Genomic DNA, 27,896 nt, shown 5'->3' with positions numbered 1-27,896 from the left:
GTAAGACGCAGTACCTCTACGAATTACGAATTAATATTTAATTAATTAATTAAAAATAATAATATTTAATTTTTGCTCCTGCAGATCAGTCACGAACGCTGCAAACGAAGACATTCCTCTATATTGGCCGGTATTACATAAGCTGAGCAATGTTCAGAGCCAATGGCCCCAAAACGCCGTCGTGTTACCAGGTACATTTAATGAACATCGATAACAACAAATAGATATATTACTCGGTAAATTATTTCATGTTTAGGAAACGAAGTGATCTTCTCCTTGGAAACTGCATCCGATTATGTGAAAAACGAGAGTTCCAATACCTATGGCTTCAAGTGCTTGGTCACCGGTTACGATTGGATAACATCCGGTCATGGTCTAAAAAATTTAGAGATCGAGTTATCTTTCCTCGGAGGAGCGTGCGCCGCTAGTCTCATGAAGAAGAATCTATCGTTGCCTCCAGTTTCATGTATGTATTAACGCAAATGAACTTTAATTTTATATTAAAATTACGCAGTTCGCAAATTTTTCTGGCAAACTATTGTAACAACAATAATTTGTTTTCCAAGAACTAATAATCATATTTTGCTATTTCAATTGATTTCTAGCGGAGGAAGTTGAAGAGGATTCAGAATCTATGCAGGAAACAGCAAAAAGGATCTTCTCCGTTCACTCTACATTGCTTGGACGAGGATTCGCACTCGCGTCGCCCCCCACAGTTTCCCAGGCTCTCGACGGCGTACTTCCGTACAGGTAAGTATTCAAAGTTAATCTTGATGCATGAAGTTTGAATGCAAATGTTCTTTAGTTGAAAAAGAAACCGCATCGTATCGCGATCAAATATCATAAAAAATTTGAGAAAAGGTCATTGGTATAATTATCACATACGTTATATTGCATGCGCGCATCGAGAAAATTTGATATATATATTTTTTATATTAAATTTATTATATTCGTTAACACGACATGTGGTATGTAATTACCGGAATTACGGATAATCACATTGGACATGAGAGTTATTCTTTTTTGCACTTCGCCAAAGATTTGATCGTCCAATTATACGTGTTTCAATATTATTCAATATTTTACATAAAACTTAATATTCGTCGAAATTTCTCTCATCACATTACTTAGTATCCAATCCTCCAATTAAATTTAGCAAATATTCAGTTAAAAAGTCAGCGTCGTTATTTCCTTTTAACTTGTCCGAAAGAACGCACGGTTCGATAAATTGATCGCTTATTATCACGGTCTAAATATTTAGCTTTTATCGGACTTGAAAATTTCGTTGTCGGGATACAAAAGGTTCCTCTGATGCCCAGTAATGTATATTATGTGCATCAAAAATTCTCTCACATATTAATAGAGATTCATCATTATATAAAATTCAAGCTCAAAATAAATCATCTCTATTATAATGGCACAACAACCTGTTATTTAAAAAATTCGACACTAAATTCAACATCGCCTTTATTAATTCGTTGCGTTATTAAAAAAGTATTATAAGTACATGGAATTATCTCGCAAAATATGATGACTATAGAACAGATACAATACTTTGTGCAATAACACAAATGTGTATCCCGTTTTTATCTGGTTATCTTCGAAATTGTTTTTGCAATTACTTATCTTCGACAAGGCTTTCCTTTCTCCGTAATCGAATTTTGTATTAAGTAAGCTTTATTCACAATGACGATAATATTTAGAGATATTGCATAAATGTGTAACAGAATCTTTGGCAAAGACAACACTTTGCAAGTCCAAAGTGATTTCTCGTGGTTTCGTGATTGTGACGCGCGTGTCACCTCCTGAATCACGCGCAATACAGAACCCGGGACGTTCGTTCGCGAACTTTAAATTGTTCTCATTTAAAAACTCGTTCGGACGTAATCCTGCAAGAAGAAAAAGATTGCTTTTTCCGGCGCAAGGGGTTGCACGTTGCATTCATGGGCGTGTACTTTACATCTTTATATTGATCAATTAGGTGAAAGAAATACGAAAGGTTATACGTACGGTTTCTTTTTCTCTATCACGAAACCATATTTTATTCACCACTCCATGTCGATAACAGTTATCTCGAACGAAATTGGACAAATAGCTCCACGTTTAACGATATTTAATCACAGTGGCGTGCGTCTGTCTCTCTCAATCGTACGTCACTAATATATGTACATATATATATATATATATATATATAAATATAAATGTACGAAGTATACGTAATTCCTGAAGACGGCTAATTAGAATTCTGCTCGCGTGGCTCACTGTATCTCGCCCCGAGTCGCGTGTTGGAAATGTATAAAATGTTCTCGGCACTACCTTTAAAACACGAATATAATGAACGAGTATAACGTGACGCGTCCCGAAGAAAACCGATATTCGGCCAAGGAATACCGAGAAATCTCGCGACTGTATATTTAAACGTTCGATCGCGCTGGCAGAACTTTAACATCTGACCTCGAATATAGTGTCACGTTGGACAGATCGAACGGCCGTAATATGATTAGCGAGTGATTAGCGTATTGGTATCATCTTTATTTTATCTTCGGTCGTTCAATGCGAAACAAATTATACAGTCGGCTGTCGTTATATCACAGTCTCACGATAATTATGACTATATGACGTTACAAACTCATCTCTGCTTCGTTATGATGCTACGATTACACACGTATACACCCATACATACCCGCGTATACAGTTTGCACGTGCCGTGGCATATTAGACTCTGATCTTTCGATATGCGGATGCTAACTGGAGGCTCTACCTTCTGCAGCGAAGCTCGCGCTGTTGATATAGAAGGCGCAAGAATGTCGGCTCTGTCTTCTTTTATGCCCGTCTTCGAGTGCTCGAGTCCTCTGCACTCGGTTGGTAAAATGTCGATTCTGCTGGATATATAGGGGTATATTTAGTCGATGAGCTTTATTTCATTTCACATTTTACTCTCTCCTTCGTCTAATCGGTCTTTCTTCATGATTATCAAAATAGTCGCGCAAATGGTAGTATTCGGTGCTCGCGATACACGTCTTTGCTCGTGATAAGGAAAGGGACAGTATTTATTGATTCTCATCATTATATTCTGGAAGAACGATGGCTCATCATCGGAGCCTTTGAAGCGCTCTCGGTTCACGCAGATTAAACGTGTCGAGGGATATCGGTACGTGTCGGGATGTACATTCGGGGTGTTCTCGTTTGGTTTTACATGATACATCGATTCCGCTGAAGTTCTCTCGTTGTTACACATATCGCCGGTGCGCGTGACAAATTATTTGATTTAATATTATAAATCCCGCCGGATCGTGTGCTGCAACTGCTTAATTTAATCGTTAATTTCACGGGGCGATCGCGTACGCGCAGTATTTCATCGCTGAGATTCGCTTAAGACTAAGTGTAAATTAGAACAACAATAACAACAGTTTATTGCCAAGGTATCTGCGAAAGCATGCAAGTAAATACATACATCGATATTAGTAGAACAACGTGATAACGAAACGATAAGAGAATCCACAGCAGTACGTACGTACGTACTCATAGTCGGGCCTTACATTTGAGGCCTCCTTGTATCCATCTTTAGATGCTGCACGGATTATTTTATTGGCTGCAGATCATCTGAAGATAAACTTAAGGAAGTCTTAAATATAAGGCCTGACTATGAATACCGATGTGAGTCACGGCGGTTTATCGTCTCAACGGATTACGCCGTTGCGATATTTTTCTCGTGGTGTGTGTGTGTGTGGGGGGGGGGGGATTGTTTTTTTAACCTAGGGAAGGTTTATCTCGCGTCGCTTTATTTTTGCTCGTTGTCGCATTACATCGCCGTCGGTCTTCCACTCTATAAAAACGATAGGTTCCGAGGAATTTTGATATGAAAGCTTAATAAGAAGTAGCATCTTCGTCTTCGTCTATTTTGTTTCTCGTTCGAGAGATCAGAATTTCTACGGAGTGAACACGAGACACATGTGTCGTCACTCCAGGAATGGCACAGCTGTCCGAGCGAGCGGTCGTCTTGGTCCTTTCGTACCGTGATATTCGCTCGAAACGCTTACTAATACGTATAACGTTACACGTCTTAAACGTCGATAGCCGCTATCGCTATCGCGATCGATAAACTTAAAGCAACGCAGTGCGAAAGGTCGGCCCAATCGCGTATCTTACACAAGACAGCGAGTTTAGGATTTTCTCTACACGAGTACGCTCGTCTGCTTTCTCTCTTTTTTTTTTTTTTCCATACATACGCACACGCACATACGCACACACATGCACACACTCTCCTTCCTTTCTAAATAGCGATCGCTTCAACGAGGTCGCTTCGTCTTCTACGACACTGGCACTGGCTCTCGAAAGTTACGCAATGATCAACTTAACTAACAGCGGTGACCGATCATCCGCCGAATCCGCGACTCGTCCGCGGAACTCTCGTCGATCGCCAGCGAGGAACGCGGCCGCCTTCGGGGCGAAAGGTCGACTGGCGGGGCTCGAGGAATGGGAGAGCCGCGGCGGCATAATCGGCGGCCGCTCGTGATATGTAAATGGAAGTTTACGAACTGCCTTGTACTAGGAGATAATCAGTTAAATGAACAAACGACAAAACCAAGAAAAATAGGACCGTTCGGGAGATGGGAGGGTACGCTTACGTCGGGCGCTTGATTATTCCTCAAGCGGCGATGGTTTGCGGTTTTCGTTAACGCGCACGGTCAACGCCCGTGGAGTGTGTGTGTGTGTGTGCGTGTGTGTGGTGTGTGTGTATGTGTGGCTCTGAGTCCTTGTGCGGCAGGAAGCGGACTCTTCGCGTCCGAAACACCGCGATCTCATGAATTCTCATGTCACTGTTCTCTTCAACGACGCCGAGATCGCAGCGTCCATCTCTCGTCCTCTCTCTCCCCGCCCCCTTTTCTCTTTCTTTCTCTCTCTCTCTCTCTCTCTCTCTCTCTCTCACAGCTTATACACTCGGAAACGACTCGACGTTTCCGCCCACTCAAGTTCCTCCTCAACAGGAGCGATCGCGGGCCCTCTCGTCGTCGAGCCGCCCGGGGCTTCTCGTTACAACTCGGTCGTGAGCGGCTCGGCCTTCTCGACGATCACGTGGAACTCGGTCTCCCGGTATAGCCTGCCGTCCGGCACCACCATGGTTATCCTACTGTCGACCGGTGTGCCGGAGGTCGCCGCCTCCCTGCCGATCACGCCGTTCTTCTTCGAGACCACGTCGGGCGCGTTCGTCGGCACGCTGATCCACTTCTTCCGGTTGTTCCGTCTGCGTTTCCGACAACACCAGACGATCAGGCATACGCCCACTATGAGGGCCACTAAGACAGCCACGGTGATCAGGATGAAGACGAGCATGGAGCCGCCGAGCGAGCAGTGACGCGCCTCGTAATCGGTGAAGCTCGTCGGCACACCCTCCACCCGGGCGTCCAAGCATAGAAACGTCTCCGGGGTCTCGTTGATCGGCTCCTGCGGCTGCAACGTCGGCGGCACGAGCGAGTTTTGCCGCGCGTACAGCCGCGAGTAGACGTTGGTGTAGTTGAGCACGTTGTTTTTCCACACCGGTAGCATTTGGCAGTCGCAAGCTTGTGCGACCAGGAGATTGTCGAGCTCCGGCCGGAAACTCGTGCGGTCGAACATCAACGAGCCCTCCTCGAAGTTGCTCACGCTATTGTTCTTGAAGATGAGGTCATGCAGGCCGATCGCCGCCGTCGACGACGATGACGACGACGACGACGACGACGACGACGACGACGACGGCGGCGGTCGTATCTCGCGGTCCGCGCGTATGCCGAGGAACGCGCCCACCCCGATGCTACCGAAGGTGTTGTTCTTCACGATCACGGCGCCGTGCGCCGTCACGTCGAATGCCTCGCTCTCCAGAGTGTCGATCGCGCAGTTTTGTATCGCCACCGTGCGCGGGCTCCTCACTATGAACGCGTCGCTACGTACGACGCCCATCCTCACGCCGTCCAGCATGAACTTGTGGTAGACCTCGATGTCGTTCATGGTGCGGCTGGGCACCTGGTCGCCGAAGGTACCGCCGATCACGTGCAGGTAGCCGACGTCGAACTTCTTGAAGGCCTGCGCCTCCGTCGTCTCGATGCGGCAGTTCTCCAGCCGCAGGGTGTCCGTGTGCACCAGATTGGCGAACGAGAAGGCACTCAGCTGGCCGATCCTCACGTTCTCGAAGGTGATCGCCTCGACGTCGCCGCGGAACACAAAGCTCGGCATCACGTCGATGCTGCTGTTCCTCACGGAGATCCGTGTGCGCGCGCTGTGCGACGACAGCTCGAAGCTCTGCCGGGCCAGGCTCAGGTTCGCCACGTTCACCAGGTCCACCGATCGCAGCCCGGTCATCGAGGCTAGGCTCGAGTTCATCAGGATCACGGACGAGCAGTTGTTCACTACTATTCGGCTGGTGTGCGGACTCAGCCGTCGGTCCCCCTCCGTAGTCAGGATCAATTCCTGCGAAAGTTCCGGACGAACTGTTATTATCGCGAAAGTTCCATCTCGGATTATGCTTCAACACGACGAACACCGCGATCGAAATCAATTTTCATCCTCAGCAAAAGCAAAATCAGTCAACGATTCGAGATCGCACTGGTGGAGGAGGCGGAGGGACGTGAACCTGTTTAAATTTCTCTCGCGAATACGCTAAGGCGGTAATAAGACGCGTCTCGACTGAGTTATCTTTGAGATTATCTTTTAAGCTGAAGCAAACGCGAAAGGGAGAAGAGAAGTTAATTGGACGGAAGAGATGTTTACGGAGGAGCGGCTTTTTCGTTTCAAAGCGATCGCGTGGCGGCAAGTTTTTCCCGCTCATGAGCTTCAATTCAACGGACACGATATCGCCGGCGGAGAAGAGAAGGAGAGAAAAGAATCGCAGCGTTCGAGGGTAATTTGGTAGTACGACGCAATGCGCCGGATCCGGGCGGGCCTTAATAGGGTTCGAATAGCCGTAATTGCAGGTCTAACGATCCTAATTATTCGCGACGTGTGCGCCCACACGGCACCGCGCCCGGTGCTAATTACCGCGAATAATGTCGTTGTCATAATCACGGGACAGAGAGCTTAATTTTGCGAAGGACCACGTTGCAGTCGTCGTCGTCGTCGTCGTCGTCGTCGTCATTGTCGAAGGACGCGGCAACGCCAACTCCCGATTCCAAGGAGATTCCCCCCTCCCCTTTACATTTAATCGACATTTATATCGCTGCCTCCGTCTCTACTAATCGCTGTTTTTACTTCTCCCCTCCAATCAACTCCATTTGCGCGTTTGCGACCAAGCTGTCGCTTCTGTTTTTTTTTCTCCGGATTTTCCGCTTGAGCGCGCGCGTTTGTCGTTGCATACGAATTAGATCACCGCGGGATTATCCGCGACGAGCCTCTTATCCGCGTCGCGAACGGATACCGCTTCGATATCGAGGCGGATGGCAGCTGTATTCGTCTGGTTGGAATACGAGCGACGAACGGAATCGTAGGAAAAAAACGACGGAGAGAGAGAGAGAGAGAGAGAGAGAGAGAGAGAGAGAGAGAGAGAGAATTTTGGCGCGAACACTCTCGCTTGCGCGAGTATTCTCGCGTCTTGAATCGCGCGCTATCGTCGCGGGGACGCTCGCGATGCGCATTCGCCGGGCTCGTTTATTCGCGCCCGCGTTTGCAACTTTCGCAGAGACGGCCGATAACGCTCGTCGACAACTGGCATATCGAACGGCCGATCGAGGAACGTGCACGTCGCGACTCTCCCGCTTTGATCGACCACAAAGGGGTCTCTCGTGTGATATCTCTCGTGCGCGCTTCTCGTCGCTCGAAGCCGCGCGCGCGCGCGCTCTCTTATTAATTACCACACTTGCCCGACTAATCGATTCGGTTGAACTTGCAATTCCGAGAGGGAGAGAGTGTGAGGGAATGTGGCGGGATTCGGCGGCGTCTGTCGATCTCGTGATGCTTGAAGGGACGGTCCCGCCGCGCCTCTAAACGTCGTGTCATTCGCAGTGTTTTATTTTATTTCCCGTCCGTTTCTTAAGGAACATTAAGGTGGCATCGTGGGATCGCGAAAAAAACACGTGAGACGGGACGGGCACTGTACGCACGTCGAGCGTACACGCGTCTATTGAACTGCAAAAACAAAGTGCGCGGCAGTGGAAATAAAGCAAGCGTGAAACGAGCCGACTAAAGAAAAGGGGGGAGGGCCATTTATGCCGTTCTTTCTCAGGCGTTGTCGTTCTTACGCATTACCGTCCTGCCTGCCCTTCTTGGTCCCTTCCTGCTTCTATTCGAACCCCATCCCTGACCCCTCGACTCTTTTGTTCTTATCCCATTGTCCACGGTTACTTTCGGACATGCAGCATGTCGAGCGGAGATTATCTAGCGGTGCCCGGTTGTACCTGTGCCCGGGCTAAAATCTACCATTTTCATTTGTCGCTCGCGTCTCGTCTCGGGGAAATTCACAGGGGTGGGACAGGGGGTGAATGTACGGCGATTTATACGTCGGACATAGCGAGACATGACTTTTCGTATTTTTTCAAGCGACAGAGAAAACCGCGTGTGCGTTAACGAGTTTCCGAGCAGGAGAAGAAGTTCTCCTCGAACCGTTCTCGATCAATTTCTCCGGTTCCGGTGAGATTGATCTCTGTCTCGTCTCGAAAAATTCGATATCGACCATTCGAGGATGATCTCGCGTGGAGAAGATGGTCGCGGATCGCGAGATGTAATTTGTTGCCCCGCGACGACTTCTCTGCAACTGACGTTTCACGTGTCTCGAAATATGAAATACATAAATAGGTGATCGGCCGGCCGTCGTCGTAACTTTGCGGGATCCCGGGAGGGAGACTTGAATTTTATTTCTTACAGTTTTGCGCGCTCGCGAAAGCTGCGAGGGACGAAAAGCGGAAAAACATTTGGAGCGGTGGCAGTGGCGATGCTCTTCTTCTTCCTTTCAACCTTCGAACGGCGCGCGCGCATGCATGCACACACACACACACACATACATACGTACGTCTGTTCCGTTCGCAACCCTTACTTTTTAGTCAGAGTTCAACTACGGATTCCTCCTGTAATTCCCGGACATTTTTACGCGTCGCGTCTAACACCGCTCTCTTTTTCTTGCCGCCCTCGAGTGTGCACTCGTCGATTACTCGGAGCTATTCCCGACGAGAATTAAACTCGAGCGCGCGTTAATCCGCCACGAACTAGTTTTCCGAGACGGCTTTCTTTTCCTTTTTCTTTTTTTTTTCGCTTGCTTCCTGTGACGTTTCTCTGCTTGCAAATTCGCGAGGAAATCTATGCGCGTATGATCCCGTCAAACGCACGTAATTCGCGAGAAATTGCCAACGATCTAATGTCGATTATGGCGAAATCACGAGCGGCGGTGCCGCCGTCTCTTCCTTCTTCTCCTCTTCCTCCTCCTCCTTCTCCTCCTTTTCCTGCCCCTCCTCCTTCTCCTCCTCGCGTTTTTAATCGAATCGGAAAATGTTCGAGAGTCCGCTGCGTTAGGAAAATTCTCTCCGGATGAAACTGAAAATGAGATTGCTTTAATGGGTCGAGTTTAAGTTCATCGCGGAGACATGCGATTGTCGGTTGCCGCCGAGAGAAAAGGAGTCGGAGAGAGTGAATCTTCGAACAAAACGGAAACGGCGAACGTAGAAAGTGGCGGAAACAACAGCGAAAATTCTTTTACGATCCATAATAAAGAATTTACGCTAAGCGATTTTGCCTCGATGGCGAATTTAGCCGCTCTCTGAGTTCTGCGCTCCTCAATTTCTAATCGTGCTCAATAATTTCGAATACTCGAGAGGGAGGCGAGCGATCAGCGGCGGTTTAGTTTCGGTCGATTAATCCGCCGATGACCCAATTACGGCAAATCCATCGATTACGCGTCGTCGGCGCTCGTCATCGTTTTTGTCTCGGTCGACGCTTCAGAGCTTCGAGGAGGACTTCCGATGTTCCGGCGTCGAGGATCTCTCGACGCGCCGGACACTTCGTTAATAATGCTCCGTTGTAACGGAATAACGATCCCGTTTATTAGTATCGACTTATCGTCAGCGGGGTGAGAGAAAGAGAGAGAGAGAGAGAGAGAGAGAGAGAGAGAGGGGGGAAAGCGGCGAGTTCTCTAAAAGCATGCTGCCGCGCGACCCGGCTTGTTTTCCCGTGTATTTTTATACGCGGCAATTTTCCACGCGGCTCTATGTCGTACCCCTCGTCGTCTTTCCATTTTCTAAGTATTTTCATAACCTTTTCTCCGTAAATGGCGCCCTTACGTTTCCAACGGTACTTACGTACCGTTACTTTTACACCCCGAGACCGGTCGCCGCTCTGCCTCCCCCCTTCTTCTCCTCCTTTCGTCGTTTCATGTGTCTTATTTCACTGTCTCTTGTTACGGCCAAGCGAGTGAGCTTAAAGTCGTATTTGCTAAAAGGTTTTCTCGATTATTTACGCTCTCGTCAATTATGCAGCGCGCGACACCGGCGACCGTGGACTTTGTGTCCTTCGAGGAACTTAGTATCGATGGCCCTACGTGTTACAAGGACGATACTGAAAACACTTCCGATTATTTTTAAGTCGGCCTCTTTTATTAACAGCTCCCGAGGTCCGATCGCTTTTTCGTGGAAACGCGGCTTGAAAGATACACTCGTTAATCGCGATCCTTAACCGGAAGCTCTCGCCGGAAATTTTCTATTCCGCAGCAGGACGCGCGCCGTTGCTATTTTTCGCCGTCTACACTGCAATTTTCCGCTCACCGCCGAGCCGTGTTTTCCAACAACAAACATTTCTCGAAATTCGTTTCCCATTTTCCAAAACGGCATAACATCGGCGAAGGATGAAACGGTCAATTTGCAATCGAAGTAATATCATATCGCTCATTTTCACCGCGTTTCCTTCGCTCTTCTGCCGCTCTTCTCTCCTCTGTCCCTTTTTCTCTCTGCGGTATAATTACGAGTTCGTCTTGCGCGCGCGCGCGCGTGATACGTCATCGCGTGATAAACGAGCACGCGTCTCTGAGCTCGATCGGGCGCCCAAGAGGCGCGCTCGATGCCGTTTCGAGTGATTTACATTCTTTATCGTTCGCGTTGTTGTTGTCGTCTCTGCCGCTGACCGGACGATAGGCCGGCCCACGCCCGGCTCGCTCTTTGGCCGCATTCGCGCGAGTGCAAGGTCGCTGAAAACGCGCCGTGTCCCCGCGTCTGCTAGGGACGCGTACATGCACCGCGTGCGATAGATCGTGGCTCGCGACATAAACCCCGGCTTGCTCGGGCTCATCTTCCGCCGGTCGTTTCGTCACGCGCGCGGATTTTACGGATCGGGTTTACGTAGGAGGTATCGCCGACGAATCGCGCGTTGTTATTGCGCCGCGGCCGACGGCGGACTATACAAAGAACGCTTTATCGCGGACAATAATGACGGGCGAGATGCTCGCGAGGACACGCGGTAACATTATCTTCCGTCCCGGGGCTTGCAGTTAAAACAACATGGTTGCGCGCCGCGAAATATTCGCCCGTACGCGTTCGCGAGCGAGCGCTCGCAGCGTTCGCGATTAAATTTCCATGGCGTGTCGTACCACTGCTCCTCTCCCCTTGCACCCCCTTCGCCGTGGACGCGCGAGCTGAATACGAGACTCGTTTACGTACCGCTGGCGTACGGAATTATTTTCTCGCGCGAAATTGATAAAATCTCGGGATTTTTAATCGAATCACGAGCAACTTTAATTGTAACAGGATGATTGCTTTATCTCGTCGTGTAATCGTTAAAAGTGTGCGATATACATTGCATTTATTTGTCTCCCTAGGTGGGTGTTTGTGTACATTTCGCGCTCCTCGTGTTCCCCGGAGCGCGCATTCGTTATCTTCTTATCGCACTTTCTCGACCTCGTGTCGCGATTCGCATTCTTCATTGCGGCAAAAAGACGGAAGCCGCGGCTGCGCGCGGGGCAACACGGGGGAGGAGAGACAGACACAGCTAGAGAGAGAGAGAGAGAGAGAGAGAGAGAGTGAAGGGGGTGGGGTCAGTAGGAAAACGGAGTAGGAAACTTTCGACAAAGTCGAATTTCAAACTCTCATCACCGCGAGTTTCAAATTTATTCAATAAATTCCTGCCGCCGCGCGGAAAAAGCGATGGTACTCACGTTACCGCGTTTACCATCGCCACTCGGGGTAGCGGCGTCGCGCACGCGCTCGCGCTCGCGCATTCGTTTCGACTAAACGAAAACTGACGACTTCCGGTCAACGCGGTCGTGTTTCTTTTGTGAGGAAGGAAGTCCTCATTGGCGGGCGAGCGCGCGCGATCCTCGAGTTACCTCGCGGCGGCACTATCGCCTTTATCGCGATATCGCGATGCGATTATGAATCATTGCCGCCGGCGCGCAGGCCGCATGTAGGCAGGTAGACGCTCCTTCTTCTTGATCGCCGGTGCTCCTTTAATATCGCGGATGGCCGGAAGCGTCGGAAACGCGCCTCTCTCGGTAGGAACGAACGCACGAACCAACAGCTCGCGTGATCCTAGACTGGCGAGGGACGCCCGCTATTTTTCTCTCTTTCTCTCTCTCTCTCTCTCTCTCTCTCTCTCTCTCTCTCTCTCTCCTTCTCGACCCAACAGGATGCGTGCGCCGCCGCCGGGGGATAAAAACGAAACATTTACGAGAGGGTGGAATGGAAGGATCGGCGCGGAGTCCTTTCTCTCAGCGTACCTATATTCCTATCTACCTGCCTGCCTATCCGCCCCTTCGCCCGCAACCCTACGATTTGCGTAAACACGCTCTAATTTATGGGGGTTTCCACCCCTGTCGGTGGTTGGCACCCTCGCGATTTACGGGCACCCCCGCATAGTCCGGGAGATTAGGCTCGTCCTAGCTGATCGCCCTTCTATCTCTTTCCCTTTCTTCTCTTCCTCTTCTTCCTCTCTCTCTCTCTCTCTCTCTCTCTCTCTCTCGCCCTCTCTTCCTTCTTGTCTCTTTCTCTCGATCTCCGATGTCCTCGCTCCGTTGTAACGACAGAGCGGCGGAGCGATTATTACTTTATCTCGATCTTTGTTGCCATCTCCTCGGGCGATACGCGGCGCCGAAGACGTCATCCGGCCGAAGAGATCCGGAGGAAACATTTTGTCCTCCTCTCTTGCCCCTGTATCTTTCTCTCCCTCTCTTTCTCTTTTGCTTTCTTTCCTCTCGGTCGCGGGAGATCGGGTTTTACGATTTTACCATCGCACGAAGCTACCCGCGGTACCGCCTCTTTATCTCCCCGCCGGGTAATTCGCAAATGGAATAACGTCCCTTGCGAACAAAGAACGGGTAGATCTGGTGGCGCGTCCCCGTGTCGCATTGTCTGAGATTTTTCGTGCGATAGCAATAGCCCCGCGGTTTCCGCACGAATTCATTTTGGGAGGGAGAAGGGAGGAGACAGAAAAGAGAGCACGCTACCTCCCTCTCTCTCTCTCTCTCTCTCTCTCTCTCGCACGCGTTCATCGTTTTGATCGAAGGTGAAGAGGCGTCATTGGTAATAAAAGAGATTGGAGGACGGGGCGATCGGGTGATCCTTAATCCAACCGACGAGACTGTCGGAACGAAAAGAACCGAATTAACCCTGCAGGACTCTGTGCAGTCGAGCGATCCGTTGGAAGATAGACGCCTATAAGATTGCGTTATCGTACAGAGGTTATGAAGAAGTGTTCTACGAAAGGAAGAAAGTGGGAGGCCTCAATAGCGAGATGAATCTCCACGCGTGGAAAGCAAATAAACGAGGGAATATTAGCTTTTTGGCCGCGCTTCACTCGCGAGCAGAGTGGTGCTTATCAATGGGCTTGCGCTCGGTGAAGTACTTCATGCAGTGGACAAAAGACAGGATAATCGAGTCGTGTAATTAAGAGGCATCCGAAAGAGGATTACACTCCCCGATTCGTTCGTTGCATCGCTTTGTCACACAATTATACGTGTCCACACAATGCATCCAACTCGCTCGCGGCTCGTTCACGTCGTGCGTCGAAGAGAGGAGGATACACGCTTCCTCGTGTCGTGGATGAGAGCTACGAATCTCGGTTTATCTCGCCTGATAGCACGGTATATTTTTAGCACTCGTAATCTCTGCCGCACGCGCCACCTGCCCACGCGAGTCCGCCGGAGAAAGGTGTTCTCCAGCGCGACTTGTGCATCGCGGTTACAAAGCGTGCAGTGTCACGATCGACGAAACGCTCGATTCTCGCGCGGTAATACTCGTCGGCAGTATTGAGAACCTACCTCGCCCTCCTCCTTGCAGTCACAGGTCAGTCTGCCGTAGTGGTCGCAGGAGCAGGGCGGATAGTCGCACCTGCTGGTGGAGTTGGTCAGGACGCCCTTCAGCAAGCTGCTCCAAAAGAGTCCCAAGATCGCGCTGCCTAACACATATTTTGTTGCTCCCATTTTGCGCCTCTCGCTCGCTCCCTCTCCCCCTCTCTCTCCTCCTGCCATACGCTCCGAGAGTTTCCTCTCCTTCTTCCTTCTCCTCCTTCTCCTCCTCCTCTTCTTCTTCTTGATCACCGACCGCGTTTTATACGAAGCCGGCGGCGCCAGCGAGTTCCGCGTCGAGCCGACCGCGAGGTCGTCTCGACATGTCTGTGCTTCAAACCACCGGCCAAGTGCTTTCAATTTTCGCGACAATCACCTTTAAACTTTAGCGTGCGATTAAAGGGCGATTAATCGCGCACGATTTATCCCGCTTTCACCACTCACGAAGAGTTATCCCGACCATGTGGCACGTGACACGCCACGCCACGCAATATTACGTGATTCTGATCCGGTCATGATACGCCCCGCCTCTTCTCGCTGGATTCATACTTTCGTGATGACGACGACGACGACGATGACGACGATCGTTCGTTCGTTCGTTCGTTCGTTCGTTCGTTCGTTCGTTCGATGTATCCTTGAGGTTCGTTCGAACCGCCGTCGAAGACTCTTCTACTACAACGTACGGGCGATTCGCTTCCTCACCGAGAGGACGACGCGATCCAATTTCATCGGTGACAGCGCGCAATGTTCTCGAACATCGCGCCGTCTCGCCCGCAACCGCTCGTCCTGTTACTCTTCGCCCTCGGTCCGCTGGAAGAAACGATCGTCCGTCTCTCTCTCTCTCTCTGCAAGGATAGAGAAATTAGAAAACCTTACTCGTTCTCGTTCCTCCCCCCCCCCCGTCCCTCCTCCCTCCCTCTCTTTCTGCCACGAGATTTCACCTCTGCGGTCTCAAATTCTTCGAATATCAGTCAACGATTATACGCACCACCGATATGCTGAGACAACTGAGTATCCTCGTGGAGAACGTCTCTGTCGCTTATCCGGCAGCCTTTCTGCGTATACTTATAATTTTAGGGATTACTTGCTGGGTATCTTTCGTGAAAAGAAGAGAAAATTGCGCGAAATTTGTCGCCGAGAGAGAGAGAGAGAGAGAGAGAGAGAGAGAGAGAGAGAGGAGAGAGAGAGAGAGAGAGAGAGTCGCTTCCGCACGTTCTTCTTCTTCGAGAGCATGGCAACTATGCCGCTCGACTATGCTGAACGACAACGTTTTCTCCCTTCTCTCCAGCACCTTCGAAGTAGTAAGAAATACCGCGCGGCGTTATCGCGTTCGGTCGCACGCGTGTAATACGAGGAACTGTGTTGAGAGTCGGTACGCGATATACCGCGCTGCACCAACGGCACCGTCGCAATATCCGATGATGATAATCCGCGATCTGCCACTCGGCTGTTCTCCCACTGTACACCATCGCGTGACTAATCGTGTCTACATTCCTGCGTTATCAGAGCGCTCTCGCTCAACGTGACGTGGTTCTGTTTATCGTACAAATATGTCAACTGCCGTTACTGTAAACTTTTCGCGTTAGCCGTTCTCCGAATGCGCTTCTCGCGCTAGCTCGTTCGCGCGTTAGCGCAGACTCGACGATGAAATCGTCTTATTTGTTAACACCCGAATTCTCTCGACGACTTACGGGGGAGAGTAACTATTCCAAGTTGTATCGCGATGAAAAGTAGCATTCGCATGCGACATAATGCCAGAGTCGTAATGTTATTTTCGCGTAATTCCGCCGGGTGCCTTCTGGAGCACAAAGAAATAGTCGCGAGACGATAAACTTATGCAAGTATAATTCAAGTGCGCGCGGATGCGAAACATTTAGGAACGTACGTCTTAACAGTGAATCGAATATCATGAGAGACGTCACACCGGCTTCCGAGTTCATTGTCATGTTAATTCCAGCAATAATTTCGTATACTCATTCATGCATACGTATACGAATACGAACTTTCGATTTGCCGGCGAGTGTAAATAGTGTAAATAGTGCGTAGGAGTGCAACTATTTTTGCGCGCAAAGTTGGCGGCCTGCTTTCGAGTCGCGATTGCCGCCATTTGGGCGGCCATTACTGTTGATCGGTGGATCGTCACGATACAACTGTCGCGCGGATTTTCCTCCCGTGTTCCTCGCTATTTTCGCGCGATTCTTCCATCGCGGTGTCGTGAAATGTGCCGCGTCTCGCGTCGCGTCGATTCCGCGAGTATTCGCGTCTTTGAGTGTTCGCCGCCATGTTCGCGGCGAGTGAAACGCCGAAGCGCCGCGCCGGTCGAATTTCCCCCATTACGAGCGATTCGCACTTGGTGTCGCGCGCGTTTTTTTTCTGGGATTCTTCGAGAATCCGCCGAAAAACAGTGAAGCGTCGCGTCGCGTCGCGTGCCGCGATCTTCGGGAGTGCCGGGAGTACACAGCTCGTGTGTGTCATATCGCGACAATCGATCGATCGCTCATGTTTGATTGTGCGTGCTACGCTGGAATCAGACGACGGGATGACAACACACACAATGACGCCTGGTGTTGCACACACGGATATCAGCCGCCTTCGCAAGTACCGACGGTAAATAATACTTGTAGCTTGAGAGGAACTATCGTTTTTCGCAGACAGCCAATGGACCGTGTTTTCGATGCCTTCTTTTTTCGACGGAACAAAGTTTGATCTACTTGGTAGTAACAAAAAGAGAGAAAAAAAGTGAATGGCACGGCGGAGGCGGGCGGGATCGATAGACGTGAAAAGAGCGTCGTGAGTGAAAGGTAGCCTCGCTCAAAGGGTTCGAGAAGAATTTCCCTTCGCGAGTCCTTCCAACGACCACTCGAAATTTCTTCCGGTCCGTTTTTCTTCCGCAGTCTCCCCGCGTCTCTGCTCCCCTCCCCTCCCCTTCCTCTCTCTCTCTCTCTCTCTCTCTCTCTATGTGTGTCTTTCTTTCTTTCTCTTGGATTCTCGTTCTACTTTTAGCAGCGACAAAGATACCTCGCTTTTAACGCGGCGCTTTGCTAAGCTAATTGCTCGTTGGGTTAATTGGAATAATCGCAAAAAATTAAACGATCTTAACGTTAAACCCGGCAAAAAATGCGATTCGTTGTCTGGATTCCTCGATTATTTCTTGAATTACGATCTTTAACATTTTGAGATTCGCGCCAATTATGTACATTAGCTGCGTGGATGACATTTGTTCCTCTCAGCTGAAATTATAGCGAGGAAATAATAAGATTTTAATCTGCGTTCGGCGGGTTTGTGAATTCTTTTCGTTGTACTCTCTCTCTCTGCATTCCACGACGCAGAGAACCTCGACGCGGTTCCTCACATTTGTCACGTACCAAGTTCGCCCTCGCCTCGCGTCGTCCGTTTCGCCCATTATTACGTCCGTTTTCACCGACGTAGATAACGTCAACTCGCGCACGCTGGCAAGATCGATCGAGCCGCGGATCATTTTCAATTAACGAATATTTGTTGCGCCGCTCGACGGTGCCCAAGCAGGTGCGCGCGATCGTTCGTGCGCGATTAATTGACCGGCGGGGTCGCATTGACGTCAGTTCTCGCGGCATAACTAGCGAACGGCGGTGCCGCGCGCGCGGACAGAAGGAAGAAGCGGTGCTACCAGTCGACGAGAGGTGTACACGTCGAAATGAAAGCGCAGAAAGAACAAAAGGAAAGAACGGAAAGAGGAAGCGCGCGCTAGCTCGATTGCGGAATTGACACGGCGCGCGGCGCGGAGGGCGCGCAAAAACGCGAAATTACTTCGATCGGGCGACGGTGAAATTCGCGCTGCCGAACGATTAAATGTCTCGGCCCGTCTGATTTACACCTCGTTAATGGATACTCGTATGTATTCGAGGCCGAGACTCGCTCGGGCCAGTGACTCGTGCCGATCCGCGTATTTGTCATTTCAGAAACAGCACTCCCTTTCTCTCTCTCTCTCTCTCTCTCTCTCTCTCTCTCTCTCTTTTTCCTCCCCTCTCTTTCCTCTCCCTCCGCTCTTCGACACGACAAGACGATGGGTTAGGGACGCGGTAGGGCGTGCAGTAGTAAATCGTTTCCGATTACGTGACTCTTCGCCTCTCGCCCGTAATACCTCGTCGACTCGCCGACATATGTACACGCGGCACGCCGCGTTCGACTTCTCGCGCTCCAGCTGCGTGCGATTCCGTCGGAATACCGTATGCGATTCCTCGCGGCTGCATGCAATTTGAACAAGGCGGAGAAATAGTGAGTGAAGCGGAGAGAGGGGCAAAAGGGAGAAAAGGCAATGACGGTCCACCCGCGGGCGGTCCACCCAACGCCGCGCGTTTCGAGCCGCGTTCGCCTTTATTCCTCTCGCAACGTCTTATCTTCTCAGCCGCTTTATCGCCGCGACTTGTAAGAATTGTCTGCTTTCCCTCCCGGGAAAGCGTTCGCAGTTTTCAGACGGCGATAACGATAAACGGGGCCGGGGAGGGGCTCTGGGGAGGAAAGGGAACCACCACCCAGCCTTGCGTAATCCCTCGCGATCGAGATCTCGAGGGAAATAATCTTTTCGTACACAGAGTGTGATTATGTGCAAGCTCGGACATGTTGTTAGGGTTCGCTCGGAACCAGGGTTAATCCGGCGTTGATTTGACAGCGGGAATCGCTCGATTCCCCCCCCCCCTCCCCTCCCCTCCCGCGCCCCCAATTGATCGCGAAAGTAGTCGTTGACATTGAAGCTTTGAGGACTACACCGTGTATTCGCGATGAGCCGTTGACCGAACGTCGAAGCGTTCGCGTCGAAACCGATAATCGGAAAACAGATTGTCGCGGAATTTATAGGTCGGGCCATTAGAGGTCCGAATTAATTAAACGCGGCTTATTATGATAACGCGCTGCACGATCACGTTTCACTGTCGCGAGACTGGCGACATGAGTCTCCGCAGATCGCGCGGCGCAAAAGCAGCGCGGTTTGCGGTGTCTTCTTGTGTGCATAAAGTTAATACAATTACACGGCGTCGTCTTTGTTTGCGTCGCTCCAAGAGCTGCGCTTGTATTACCGCGGCTACATTATTCCGACGTGTAACGAGGAAACAGTCAGTCGATTTTCGTGTCTGGTCGCTTGACCTGTTTCCATCGGCCGTGTGTGTGTTCGTAAATACGATGCGGTTCGAATAAAGTCGACTGTCATTAGGGGCTGTCAAGCGGCTGCGTAATGCTGTTGACGAATTAATGCGGTATTATAAGAGGGAGAATACACCGCATTCAATCGCGCAGCGCCGATTATTAATAAGCTCCTCTCTCTCTCTCCATTGTCACATTCGGTTAATTGAAGCGGCGAAGCATCGGAACGTATTCGGCCGGCCCGTTTCAATCGCAATTTCGGTCGCGCAGAGCGCGATTGTGTTTCAAAGTTTTATCATTGAAACTCCCGGAATCGTGCGCCACCTCGGTGCGTCTTCGTTTGTTCCGAAACCAGCTTCCGCATTTCCGCGACTTCAGCCACCGCGGCCGTAATCAGAAACAGAACAGATCGCGCGAATCTCTTGATTCCGCCGATGTCGTTGCCGCCCGACAAAATTACATTTTGTCCTGGAATGCGAACGCGACGAATTTGGATGATCAAAGTTTGTGCCGATCACTGCGGCACGTTTGGCTCAATTTCGTCTCGTGTGTCTCGATCTCGGATAATTCATATTTCTCGACGACGAATCGTCGACGACGACGTTCTTTAATAGCTCTTTATAATATTTTACATTCGCCAACTCTGCGCTTTCTCGAGTGAAGCTGCGCCGGCTTTTTGCGGCTCACATCACGCTCGAGCGTTTCACAATGAATCGCAACAATTCGGCAAACTGGTGACGGTTCACCGCGCGCGACAAACGAAATCGCGCGCGCGCGCGTGTCAAGAGATACGACTCGCCGATGCAACGGTCCGATGACTTTGTTTGAATGGAACATCGGTACGAGCAGAAAACGTCACGTCGTGCTTGCTCATTTCCATGTTTGTTACGATAACGAGCGCCAGTGCTTCGGGGCGCGCTCGCGAAATATTGGTTCCGCTCGTTATCGATATCACGGTTTTAACGCGGCATGACTGGTATCGCAAGGCGTCAGCGATAACCTACATAAGAGAGAACACGCTCGACCGCCTTTCCCGAACGACACATTTTTCCCTCGCGCGCTCGCCAAACAATTGGTTGAGCGTGCACACGCACACACACATACACACACACACACACACACACACACGACGACGACGAAAAAGTCGCGCGCGAGACGAATTCCTGTTCGGCAAACGACGAGCGATTTCATATTGACATGTTATTGCGCGCAGAGAGAAAGCTTTAAAAGTTGATTCCCCACTCCGATTTGCACTTTACACGTCCCGAGAGGATGACGATTCAAAAAGTTATCGCTGTTTTCGAGCCAAAGAGTCTGCTCTTGGCTGAATTGAGTTGTGCTTTTGCTTCTGTGGATGTGGAAACAAGTACATATAATTTCGCGTCGAGGAGAAAAGGGGGACCAAGTTTCAGTGCAGCGCTAGTTTTCCGCTGGAAAAAAAGAAAACAGGCCTGAGGGCGTGTTATGCTAAGGCGCGGGGATGTCTCCTCGGGGATGATGGACTCTCGACGATGAGGGGAGCTACAAATTAGCTGAATCCGCTATGATGCCGTAGGATGTGTCAGTGGTGGTGCGATAGAGTTTTGATTAGTTTCGCGATCGAGAACAACTGCGTCTCGCCGTGATATCGAGCTTTTCCTACGAAGGCGCGATATCTTTCGACGTCTCGGTTTAATCCAGGTGCAGCGCATAACTTATACCGCCCCGCGCACGTGCGGCCCTGCGCTCCGTAACTCAAGTAACGTTATGTATGCAATCCGCCTGGAGAGCAACGCCGGGCGGAATGTTTAGTCTCGCTGCATTGTTTTCAATTTCGAGGCAACAGCAGCTGAGAAAAGGGCTAGCTGCGGCAGCGAGAGATGAAGAGAGAGAGAGAGAGAGAGAGAGAGAGAGTGAGAGAGCTCCCTCAATATTTGTTACACCTACGAGTCCTTGGAAGAGCGAATGAAAATTTTTCCTTCTCGTAATTTCGTGGTGTATCTCGCGACTCAGTTTTAAATACCGCGTTATCATCCGCGAATTCGAGATTCGCGGCGTGCGTGCTGCCCGCTCGCCTGGGGAGACCTTTCCGCGCTCGTCCCACGATTAAAGCCCACTCATTACGTGCGAGTGGCATCAGCCTTTACGACGTCACGTTCTCAAAGGGTAAGAAAAACGGCGGAAAAAAGCAAAGGGGAATGCCCGCGAATCTCGTACTGTATCCGACGCCGGCATTCTGACAGTGGCGGAATTAACACGTCCGGCAAGTTTGCACGACGAGCGTAATGCCGACAATTAAGCGTCTTTCGCGTGACGGCGATTCTTTCCGCGGCAGGGCAGAGCGTCAGTGGTGAGAAACGAGCGATTAATCGACCCTACAGCTGGCGCGGTAAGAGATAGCGCGCCCGCACCATGCCACGTGGGAAATCAAGTATTACGGTCGCGACGAGATCTATCCGTCCGAGCGAGCGAGCGAGCAAACGAATGAACGAATGAACCAGTCAGCCAGCAAGCAAGCAAGCAAGCAAGCAAGCAAGCAAGCGAGCGAGCGAGCTTCTCTCCTCTCTCGACGTAGACGCGATCGCGCGGAATAAACTCTGACGGCGACGGCGGCGATCGTCGCGACGGCCAAGCGGAATTTCTCTCGTCGTCGCGCGACATCGGTGCGGTCGTGGTGCGCGGCCGATCGGCTTTACGGTTCAATGCCGCCACGGATCGATCCGAGCTTCATTTTACGATCCTGCCGCGGGAGAGTTATTTATGCGGTCTCGGCGAAAAGGCGCGCAGCGTGATGCAGCTGCCGCGTGACGCCGATCGTTATGCAACGATCGTCGCGGGCGGACGCGTCTCGTGAGGATCGGCTGCGCCGAGGAGTCGAGAAAGAGAGAGAGAGAGAGAGGGGGAGAGAGAGGAGAGGGGAGGGTTTTCATATTCCACAAGCATGTTCGCGCATTCCTTCGTGAAACGAATCGCGCGCTCGCGGGTGCATGTGTCGCACCGCGATCGGCATCGCGTCGATTTCGGATATCTCACGGTGTCATCTCACGGCGAGAGAGAAATCGTGTATTTCTAAGCTCTATTCCATCGCAATGAGGGCCGGTGCTCCTTCACTCGCGGCGATATTATTACCACGCTCTCTCTCTACGAGCTACACAAGAACACTCGTCAGCCCAGCGGCCGGTCGGGACGAGGAGAACACTCGCGACGATCACCGAGCGCAACTGTGCGCGCGTGTCCTCGCGCAGGACCCGCGACGACGAGAGCTCGACTTTACCTCGGAATGTCCCGTGGCCAGGAGCAAACTCGCGACACGTCACCATCGACGCGCAAACAGCGACTGGCCGCCTTTCGAATTCGCGGCTGGTTTGCACCTCGGCGACGGTTATCGCGCGACACGAGTACCCTCTCTCTCCCTCTCTCTCTCTCTGTCTGTCTCTCTCTCTCTCTCTCTCTCTCTCTCTCTCTCTCTCTCGCTCTCTTTCCCTTCTCCTACGCTCGCTCGTTCACTCGCCACCCGCCTCCTCCCGAAGTAAAACACATCCCCACCGAGCGGACGAGCTTCCCTCCCTCGAGCGGCTCTCAGTGCGTCCTTCGCGTCGCGTTGCGACGCATCTCTCGGCTCTCTCGTCTAGTTTCGTTTCGTCTTTTCTTGTTTTCCCGAGGGAATCCCGATCTTCATCCTCCCGCGAAGCTCCTTTAATCAATGCCCCTGATTTTTCGGACGTTTTTTTCGCGCGTAGACACGCGCTGCACCAACATCGCGTTGTTATCCGCGAGGTCCTTATGTAAATTACTCGTATCCCGCTACGTGTCGCTTTGACATTTTTTTACGAATGTTTCCTTTTTTTTTTTTTTCGTGTAGCATATGCGAAGAATGTGCTTGTCGGAATCCGGGAGTTGTACGTCGTCTTTCGCGGCCGATCTGTTTGATCCGTTACAAGGAGATCCTTCGATTATCTCAGCATTTGTTTATCGCCCGAGTCTGATTGCTTATTGCGTTTTTTCCATGTGTTGCCGAAGAAAAAGATCGGTCGAATTAGAGTGACAATGAATGAACTAGACGAGTTTTGGTTGAAATAATTTCTGATTTCTGAGGTTGAATTTGGTGGTTTGTAATAATCAGAAATTCTATCTCCTTCGATCGACGCGTTCGGTTTATTTATTGTCGCGTTAATTCAACCAATCTCTCTTCCTTGTATATAACTGTACCCTGTAAGCGGTCAGGCATTATTGGCGATTAATGTACAAGGTTGGATTCTCGGCGTTCGACCGTCGGCAGGCCCTTGAGTGGGGCGGCGGCCGCTCGTAAAAGATTGCGTAACTTGGAGTTCATTGCTTATCAGTGAATTATTAACCTCTCTTTCGTTTCGAGTTACTATCGGTGTTCCTTTCCAGTCAATGTGCAAAAAACTTCTGCCATTTTTCCCTGGCAATATTGTGCCAAATAGAATATCAATGTACATAAAATATAAATTGCGGGATTCTCGTCGCGACGAAATATAAAGTCCAAGATAAGATTGTCAGCAGCATATTTCAAAAGTTTTCTTATCAGGTCGACATATCTTTCATTTTTTCTTTATTATTTTACCCATAACGCGAGTTTGTTTATTTTACATAGCGTATTATGTTACTTATCTCCGCCGCGTGTAACGTCTTGGACGAAACTTGTGCGCAAAAGTGTGTCATAAACTTTGCTCCAACTTTAGGGCGAGGGGCGAAAAATTGACTCAATTCGCCAACCAAACGTTTCTTATGCTTGCCATTAATCTTATCTTAAAACGAATGCCTCGAGCCGGTCGATATTTGTCGCTCTCGTCGTTTCATCAATGTGTCATTGAGATAACGGATCAATTAGTAGGTAGGAAAAGGAGAAAAGAAATCTCGAGTGTCGCTATTTTATTTGCATTTATCTTCCTTCTTATCGCGCCAGGTATCTCCCATTACGACCCTGTTCGACTCTTTCGCCGTCTTACGCTTGCAAATTCCTTATCAGTCACGACCGATAAAGCGCGAGCGATAAGGCCGTTAAGTCTTGGCGCTTTAGCTGCCACGATCGCATCTTTCTTTCTTAATGGCGGAGAATTTACTTTTATTATCGAGCTCTACGACGGAGAGGAGCGCGACGCGATATTTTAATGCATTGTGAGCTGAGAGACTCCCCGTTACAGATAAATACTTTCGCACTTTGCGAAAGGTGATATAAAGGTGTTTTCGAAACTAGAGTACACCCGGTATAAATCAGCTATTTTCTAGCTGAATACTGCTCGCTAATCTGCGTATAAAAGTATCAAAATAACATCAATGTGAAATAATATGTGTTCCATATTTTTTATTTTGCTGTGTTTTAATATAAAAATTAAATATTTCGTAAAATATCCGCTTTTGCGTTGATTATTTGATGTATTGCAATTGATGAAATGAGATATTTAAATATAATCGGAAACACGCCAAGTTTGAGAATTGCTAATAATTGCTTTGAGTTAGCTAGGTCGGCGGCGTATGATCAGTCAGTTCTGATAAACGCATATCGCTGTTTCGCACATTTAGATGTCTACTTTCTTATGTATTTCGTAAATCTTTAATAACTCTCGAGAATTCACACAATTTGGCACGAATACCACGATTACCGCGAGTGAATTTTCAATGACGCCATTACTGACTCGAAATTCCCGTTGCATCTGCTGTTAATTCGCTTGCACATTCTGCTTGTTTGAATTATTATCATTTTGCGAGAACGATCCCCTATTCCTCCGCTCTCTCGATACAAATCGGACTACAGCACGACAGACTTTACCCTGGCAACGAGAATAGCAGCAACAAACATCGCGGAACTCTTTCTCTCTCTCTCTCTCTCTCTCTCCCCCGCTTCCGCCGCTTCAATTCCTTGCGTCTAAAAATTGATCTCGCCATTTGCTTTTCTGACAAGATGTCACGAATGACATTGCGATGCTCTAAAACCCGTACGACGGCCTTCAACGTACGCTGCTGTTTCCTGTTACATCACGAGATTTTGACAGCCATGGATTTTCGGGACATCGGATTTCCATCTGGCATTGATGCGCTTCCGAGAGATCCCCGGCGATACTTTATAAAGAAAAAAAAAAAAAGAATAAATACAAACTGGACGCGACGTGTATGCCACTCATTTCTGTCAGTAATTGCTAACGACTATCCGTAACATTTCGTAACCCGATAACGACGAATGACGAATTCTCGCGATCGTTGGCGTGCTGCAGCCGCGACAACGTGTTATCGGTTTTGCGTGAGAGTTCCCCTTTGTGTCGTAACAATGTCTCATAATGAACGTACTCATTATCGTGATCGCATATTTCAATTCTCGGTTTTACTTCCTTGCCGGCAAGGAACTATTAGCATGCCGTTCACTCTAGAATGGATACTTGTACATTACTGTGCGAGATTTTTGATTTCTTTTAATGTACTAAAATTCGCAGCCTCGAAGGCGTTGACATTTCTATGCGAGAGCTTATGCCTAATGATATATTAAGATGAATATAAATTCAGTTGTTTCTCTGGCTATTTAATCTTATTTTTTTATTATCTATTTTTATAGAGGTTATTGCGCCAGATGTCTAGATTTTTTATTAAAAAAAATTGTTCACACGCACGAGCACAATTTTCGATCGGAGAATTGCGTATTTCGCCATCGACAGCCGTCATAATGAAAGTCTGTGATAGTTGTTTGTGTAACTCTATCGGATTTTTGTAGTACAGACCAGTCGGAGTATTCGACTACTTTCTATGTACGTATATATTTATGAGTGTGAAAATCATGTATCCATTCTGGGATTGAGCTCCGCGTACATCAGCGCGGATTAACCGAGCGAATTAAAAGTGAATGAGCAAATTCACTTATGGAAACGACTCGTCGAGCAGGTGGAATGACTCGATGAACGGTCACTCGGGAATAAAAGCGACTGTCGAAACGCTCGATGGTGTCGCGCGTAATTCAACGTTCTGATAACGGTCTGATTTGTAGAAATTTCTGATTTTGATGGCGAACGCGCCGAAAGGGTCGTCCCCAGTGTTTACTCGTGATCTCGTGGAAGCGCGACGTCCGACTGCGCTGCAACGTGGTAAATCGATCCTAGCGATATTGTCCGGCCGGTTATATGTTGCGATCTTGTTGTCACTGACCGTTACATAAATATCAACCTTCGTTTCTTCCGTTCGCGTATAAAGTATGACAATAATTTTAGAATAATAACCTTTTTACCAATATAGTGGCTTTCTGATTGAGTGATTTTTCCAAATGAAAAATCGTCCGCGCCGACAGAAAAACTGACGACGCGGCTATATTTTTTTAGCAAAACATCACCAAGAAATTTTGAAAAATGGAGAACACATTAGTTTCAGCGAAGAAAGCTGCTTTTCATTTCATCCGTTGCCTTCCTCAGAAATAGAAAGGAAAAAAAGGAAGAGAAAAAGGCGAGAAGCGATAACGATAATTTTCGGGCCGCTCGACACACAATCTCCTCCCTTAATGTCGTGTCCTCATGCCGAAATCTCGGCTAAAATCTCACGCGAGGGATCAACGCTCGGCTCAACTTCTCTCACCTTCAGTCTCGCAAAGACGGTGTGATGGTGTGAGAGGGAGGGGGGGGGTGAAGCTACTCGCTCACCGATAAGGAATATATTTCGATGATCGATTTGTCGCAATGCTGTCCCGCTCGTTTACCAGCGACATCGGTCTCCGGTGCAGCCAAACGTCATATCGCGCGCGAGCAAAAATATCGAGAAGCTCGCGATCTGACTGCCGCAAAGATTAATCGTGGCCGTGGCCACTCTCGATAGATTTTCCAATTCCGATATGACGTTGAAAAAGTAGTGCGATTTCGTCAGCGATCGGCCAGGCCGGAAATGCACGCATGGTTGAAGAGAAGGAGGAGGAGGAGGAAGAGGAGGAGGAGAAGAAGGAGAGAGAGAGAGAGAGAGACTGTGAGGTCATCGAGCGAGATAGAAGATGGGAGAAGAGAGAGAGACAGATAGAGAGAGAGAGAGAGAGAGAGAGAGAGAGAGAGAGAGAGAGAGAGAGAGAGAGAGAGAGAGAGAGAGAGAGAGAGAGATATTAGGTATACCAAATTGATATTACTCATCGGGAGATATTCTCGATTGCTTGTTATGCGATGCGCGAGTCTGTTGTCTCGGATAACGTGTTGTTATTATTAGCATTACGCGATCGCTTCGCTGATTTGTCTCGTCTAATTGTTTGGTACAAATCGTTGATCAATCGCTGGCGTATGAACTAGCTGCATATATCAAAGAGAGGAGTTCGTGCAGCTCGTATATCCGTGATCGCTGTTACTATTTGTTTCTCTAATTATCTTGGTACGAAAGCAAAACGTACTTTCAGAAGTACGACGCTCTTTCGCGCGTTGTGTAGAGGATTCTCTTATATTTATAATTTCGGATGTAATGAATATTTAAAATGAGAAATGCTTAAAGTGAAAATCGGTTATTATTTCACCTGTTATTGCAACAATAATGTTATGAGACTCGCGTCCCTTTGCGCCGCGGGATTATTAAAGGTGTTCATTCACGTCTCGATTCACGGTGGATA

General features: G+C 49.3%; 2 protein-coding genes across 12 annotated transcripts in view; one reads left to right on the top strand and one right to left on the bottom strand.

The window, feature by feature from the left end:
• The window catches only part of hiw (MYC binding protein highwire), a 232,485-nt gene that overhangs the window by 7,927 nt on the left and 196,662 nt on the right, over positions 1-27,896 (top strand). Inside the window, exons 14-16 of the mRNA XM_025302855.1 lie at positions 85-191; positions 257-466; positions 606-750. Coding sequence (XP_025158640.1) covers positions 85-191; positions 257-466; positions 606-750 — 462 coding nt within the window. The remainder of the gene's footprint in view (positions 1-84; positions 192-256; positions 467-605; positions 751-27,896) is intronic.
• LOC105186388 (uncharacterized) lies at positions 3,231-22,706 on the bottom strand. Of its 11 annotated transcripts, none has more exons than XM_011146545.3 (4): positions 22,448-22,705; positions 15,213-15,319; positions 14,198-15,069; positions 3,231-6,444 (listed from the first exon to the last, which is right to left on the bottom strand). In XM_011146545.3, exons 3-4 carry the CDS (start codon positions 14,405-14,407, stop codon positions 5,035-5,037), a joined length of 1,620 nt encoding a protein of 539 aa, XP_011144847.2. In that variant the 5' UTR covers positions 14,408-15,069; positions 15,213-15,319; positions 22,448-22,705; the 3' UTR covers positions 3,231-5,034. The 11 variants fall into 11 exon arrangements, with proteins under 11 accessions (XP_011144847.2, XP_011144849.2, XP_025158641.1 ...); XM_011146547.3 differs by having other exon boundaries at positions 15,213-15,288; XM_025302856.1 differs by having other exon boundaries at positions 22,593-22,705.

This window comes from Harpegnathos saltator, unplaced genomic scaffold (assembly GCF_003227715.2).
Source record: "Harpegnathos saltator strain DR-91 unplaced genomic scaffold, Hsal_v8.6 scaffold515, whole genome shotgun sequence".
Lineage (NCBI taxonomy): Eukaryota > Metazoa > Arthropoda > Insecta > Hymenoptera > Formicidae > Harpegnathos > Harpegnathos saltator.
This window is presented reverse-complemented; position numbering and strand designations above follow the sequence as displayed.

Coding starts and splice junctions, on each gene's coding strand:
- LOC105186388 (XM_011146545.3), bottom strand. CDS start 14,407: ATGGCAGGAGGAGAGAGAGGGGGAGAGGGAGCGAGCGAGAGGCGCAAA. Junction 6,445..14,197: donor ACTGCAAGGAGGAGGGCGAG/GTAGGTTCTCAA, acceptor GAACTTTCGCAG/GAATTGATCCTGACTACGGA.